The following is a 5,000-nucleotide window of genomic DNA, read 5'->3' as shown; positions in this document are numbered from 1 at the left end:
GTAATGAATTATATTGACCTTCCCTGTGACCCCATTAACTGCCCCATAATCCCAGTAGTTACCCTCTGCAGCTACGGCCTCCATCACAGGCGCTGGAGATTCGGCTGGTTCTGGAGCCAGAGTGGGTTCTGGAGCCAGAGTGGGTTCTGGAGCCAGAGTTGGTTCTAGAGCAGGGGTTGGTTCAACAAGAGTGGGTTCTGGAGCTGGAGTTGGTTCGAGCGCAGGGCTTGGTTCCACCGATGTGGGTTCTGGAGTTGGTTCTAGAGCTGGGCTTGGTTCCACCGGAGTGGGTTCTGGAGTTGGTTCTTGAGTTGGTTCTAGAGCAGGGCTTGGTTCAACAAGAGTGGGTTCTGGAGCCGTAGTTGGTTCTAGCGCAGGGCTTGGTTCCACTGGAGTGGGTTCTGGAGCCGTAGTTGGTTCTAGCGCAGGGCTTGGTTCCACCGATGTGGGTTCTGGAGTTGGTTCTAGAGCTGGGCTTGGTTCCACCGGAGTGGGTTCTGGAGTTGGTTCTTGAGTTGGTTCTAGAACTAGGCTTGGTTCCACCGGAGTGGGTTCTGGAGCCGTAGTTGGTTCTAGCGCAGGGCTTGGTTCCACTGGAGTGGGTTCTGGAGCCGTAGTTGGTTCTAGCGCAGGGCTTGGTTCCACCGGAGTGGGTTCTGGAGCCGTAGTTGGTTCTAGCGCAGGGCTTGGTTCCACTGGAGTGGGTTCTGGAGCCGTAGTTGGTTCTAGCGCAGGGCTTGGTTCCACTGGAGTGGGTTCTGGAGCCGTAGTTGGTTCTAGCGCAGGGCTTGGTTCCACTGGAGTGGGTTCTGGAGCCGTAGCTGGTTCTAGCGCAGGGGTTGGTTCCATTGGAGTGGGTTCTGGAGCTGGAGTTGGTTCTAGCAACGGGCTTGGTTCCACTGGGACGTCTGATGGGAACTCTGGAGCTGACGTTAGCTCAGCTGGCTTGGGTTCTGGAGTGGGAGTGAACTGAACTGGTGTGAGACCTGATGTTGGTTCCAGAGCTAGGGTTGTTTCTGCAGCTGTAGTGACAACGAGTTCTGAAGCAGCAAGAACGTCTGCTGGTTCTATGGCCTCCAGAGCAGCATCACTGGCGCTGACTGCTGTCTGCTCGGGTTTCCAGTCCTGGTTCTCCGTCTCCGCCGGTCCCGGGCTCATTTCCTCCAGAACACTGCTCTGAACCGGCAACTGCATCTGGTCTGAGATGGTTTCGCTGACTTCTGCTACAATCCCATTACCATTGACTGGCAAAAGAACACAAGCAGAGGGGAAATAAAGTTTATTAATATGGGTTAAACATGCAAACATAATCGTCTGTCATCAGAATAAATTATGTATTGTAGTTACAAAATGTAAATGAGCCAAAGAGTTCTCCATATTCTTGACCCATTATATAAACTGTGCCTAGAGCAAGTGGGGTAAATTAAAAATGAGCTCTCTGATCACATGGATTTAAAGATGCTCTTCGATTGAATGCTTCAGTTTTAATAACTTTAGTAACTAAAGTTACTACTTGTGTTATTTATGTCATTTTTTATTATTTCTTAGAAAATGTTGATTACTGTGTTAACGCAAAGGAGAGGGGATGTAACGATATTCAGTAACATGTAATATATCCAGGTAGACACGAGGTGGAACACACGGGAAATGGGGAACAGGATATAGTGTGGTTGGATGGTTGTTTGATATAATAAATGACTAGCACAAGCTAGCTGTTCATCACAACAATGTGTAACGTTTATCATTGAAAAGGAATGAGTATTACAGGCATCGGGCATTAAAAGTCATATCGCAGTCAAATCCATTTATTTGTCTGTAGTCTGAACAGATAAAAGTTAACCACACCCCAAATGTAACTTTAAAAAAAATGTATGGCTTTAGATGAGCTCAGAATCACATACTGTAGTAAATAATTAAAAACACACATTCCTGCCCCACTTTAATGGTTAATATTTATCTTTCTCCAAACAGTAATGAGGCATCATGGAAGACGCTCTCATGGAAACCCAACAGAAACAGAGATGCAGTCTCTCCGTCTGGACAGCGAGTGTTTACGCTTCTCTCGGATTCTTCTCTGCGTGTTCACAGAGCGCCAGTCTCCACGGTTGCTTGATTAACAGCCAGTGTTTATCTTGCTTCGTCGGACTGGTTTGATAATTACATTATATACAGATCATGCATCACAGACATTAGAACACAATTAAAGATAACTTCTAGGGATGCATCGAAATGAAAATTCTTGGCCGAAACCGAATATAATGAAAATCTTTGCAGAATACCGAACACGCTTTTTCTATTTTTTTCCCATTTATTTTGACAATTTTTCCACCATTGCATAAATTAAGTAGTCAAAATGTGCTTTTTACTATTTTGTCTTGCTTTTTAAAGAAAAAAATCAATTACAAAACTACAATTTAAAAATGTTTATTTAACATTGAACATTTAAAAATAGGCGGAGGGACGAAAGAACAGCGGATGCCTGAATTCTGCAGGTGGAGTTGGGGAGGCGGAGGGACGCCAGAACAGCGGATGCCTGAATTCTGCAGGTGGAGTTGGGGAGGCGGAGGGACGCCAGAACAGCAGATGCCTGAATTCTGCAGGTGGAGTTGGGGAGGCGGAGGGACGACAGAACAGCGGATGCCTGAATTCTGCAGGTGGAGTTGGGGAGGCGGAGGGACGACAGAACAGCGGATGCCTGAATTCTGCAGGTGGAGTTGGGGAGAAGGAGGGACGACAGAACAGCGGATGCCTGAATTCTGCAGGTGGAGTTGGGGAGGCGGAGGGACGCCAGAACAGCGGATGCCTGAATTCTGCAGGTGGAGTTGGGGAGGCGGAGGGACGACAGAACAGCGGATGCCTGAATTCTGCAGGTGGAGTTGGGGAGGCGGAGGGACGACAGAACAGTGGATGACTGAATTCTGCAGGTGGAGTTGGGGAGGCGGAGGGACGCCAGAACAGCGGATGCCTGAATTCTGCAGGTGGAGTTGGGGAGGTGGAGGGACGACAGAACAGCGGATGCCTGAATTCTGCAGGTGGAGTTGGGGAGGTGGAGGGACGACAGAACAGCGGATGACTGAATTTTCTTCCGGGCGGAGTTGGGGAGGTGGAGGGATGACAGAACAGCGGATGACTGAATTCTGCAGGTGGAGTTGGGGAGGTGGAGGGACGACAGAACAGCGGATGCCTGAATTCTGCAGGTGGAGTTGGGGAGGTGGAGGGACGACAGAACAGCGGATGCCTGAATTCTGCAGGTGGAGTTGGGGAGGTGGAGGGACGACAGAACAGCGGATGCCTGAATTCTGCAGGTGGAGTTGGGGAGGTGGAGGGACGACAGAACAGCGGATGCCTGAGTTCTGCAGGTGGAGTTGGGGAGGTGGAGGGACGACAGAACAGCGGATGCCTGAATTCTGCAGGTGGAGTTGGGGAGGCGGAAGGACGCCAGAACAGCGGATGCCTGAATTCTGCAGGTGGAGTTGGGGAGGCGGAGGGACGACAGAACAGCGGATGCCTGAATTCTGCAGGTGGAGTTGGGGAGGCGGAGGGACGACAGAACAGCGGATGCCTGAATTCTGCAGGTGGAGTTGGGGAGGTGGAGGGACGACAGAACAGCGGATGCCTGAATTCTGCAGGTGGAGTTGGGGAGGTGGAGGGACGCCAGAACAGCGGATGCCTGAATTCTGCAGGTGGAGTTGGGGAGGCGGAGGGACGCCAGAACAGCGGATGCCTGAATTCTGCAGGTGGAGTTGGGGAGGCGGAAGGACGCCAGAACAGCGGATGCCTGAATTCTGCAGGTGGAGTTGGGGAGGCGGAAGGACGCCAGAACAGCGGATGCCTGAATTCTGCAGGTGGAGTTGGGGAGGCGGAGGGACGCCAGAACAGTGGATGCCTGAATTCTGCAGGTGGAGTTGGGGAGGCGGAGGGACGACAGAACAGCGGATGCCTGAATTCTGCAGGTGGAGTTGGGGAGGCGGAGGGACGCCAGAACAGCAAATGCCTGAATTCTGCAGGTGGAGCTGGGGAGGTGGAGGGACGACAGAACAGCGGATGCCTGAATTCTGCAGGTGGAGTTGGGGAGGCGGAGGGACGCCAGAACAGCGGATGCCTGAATTCTGCAGGTGGAGTTGGGGAGGTGGAGGGACGACAGAACAGTGGATGCCTGAATTCTGCAGGTGGAGTTGGGGAGGCGGAAGGACGCCAGAACAGCGGATGCCTGAATTCTGCAGGTGGAGTTGGGGAGGCGGAAGGACGCCAGAACAGCGGATGCCTGAATTCTGCAGGTGGAGTTGGGGAGGTGGAGGGACGCCAGAACAGCGGATGCCTGAATTCTGCAGGTGGAGTTGGGGAGGCGGAGGGACGCCAGAACAGCGGATGCCTGAATTCTGCAGGTGGAGTTGGGGAGGTGGAGGGACGACAGAACAGCGGATGCCTGAATTCTGCAGGTGGAGTTGGGGAGGCGGAGGGACGCCAGAACAGCGGATGCCTGAATTCTGCAGGTGGAGTTGGGGAGGTGGAGGGACGCCAGAACAGCGGATGCCTGAATTCTGCAGGTGGAGTTGGGGAGGTGGAGGGACGACAGAACAGCGGATGCCTGAATTCTGCAGGTGGAGTTGGGGAGGCGGAAGGACGCCAGAACAGCGGATGACTGAATTCTGCAGGTGGAGTTGGGGAGGCGGAAGGACGCCAGAACAGCGGATGCCTGAATTCTGCAGGTGGAGTTGGGGAGGCGGAAGGACGCCAGAACAGCGGATGCCTGAATTCTGCAGGTGGAGTTGGGGAGGCGGAAGGACGCCAGAACAGCGGATGCCTGAATTCTGCAGGTGGAGTTGGGGAGGCGGAAGGACGCCAGAACAGCGGATGCCTGAATTCTGCAGGTGGAGTTGGGGAGGTGGAGGGACGACAGAACAGCGGATGCCTGAATTCTGCAGGTGGAGTTGGGGAGGCGGAAGGACGCCAGAACAGCGGATGCCTGAATTCTGCAGGTGGAGTTGGGGAGGTGGAGG

At 53.1% G+C, this 5,000-nt stretch overlaps 1 protein-coding gene across 2 annotated transcripts in view; it reads right to left on the bottom strand.

The window, feature by feature from the left end:
• LOC307005695 (uncharacterized protein) overlaps positions 1-5,000 on the bottom strand; it is a 13,744-nt gene that overhangs the window by 4,088 nt on the left and 4,656 nt on the right. For both annotated transcript variants that reach the window (XM_079626076.1, XM_079626077.1), the window contains exon 2: positions 63-1,244. In XM_079626076.1, the coding sequence (XP_079482202.1) occupies positions 63-1,244 (1,182 nt within the window). The remainder of the gene's footprint in view (positions 1-62; positions 1,245-5,000) is intronic.

This window comes from Phoxinus phoxinus, assembly GCF_949152265.1.
Source record: "Phoxinus phoxinus genome assembly, chromosome: 10".
Taxonomy (NCBI): domain Eukaryota; kingdom Metazoa; phylum Chordata; class Actinopteri; order Cypriniformes; family Leuciscidae; genus Phoxinus; species Phoxinus phoxinus.
Note: the sequence above shows the minus strand (reverse complement) of the source record. Positions and strands in the feature narration are given on the sequence as shown.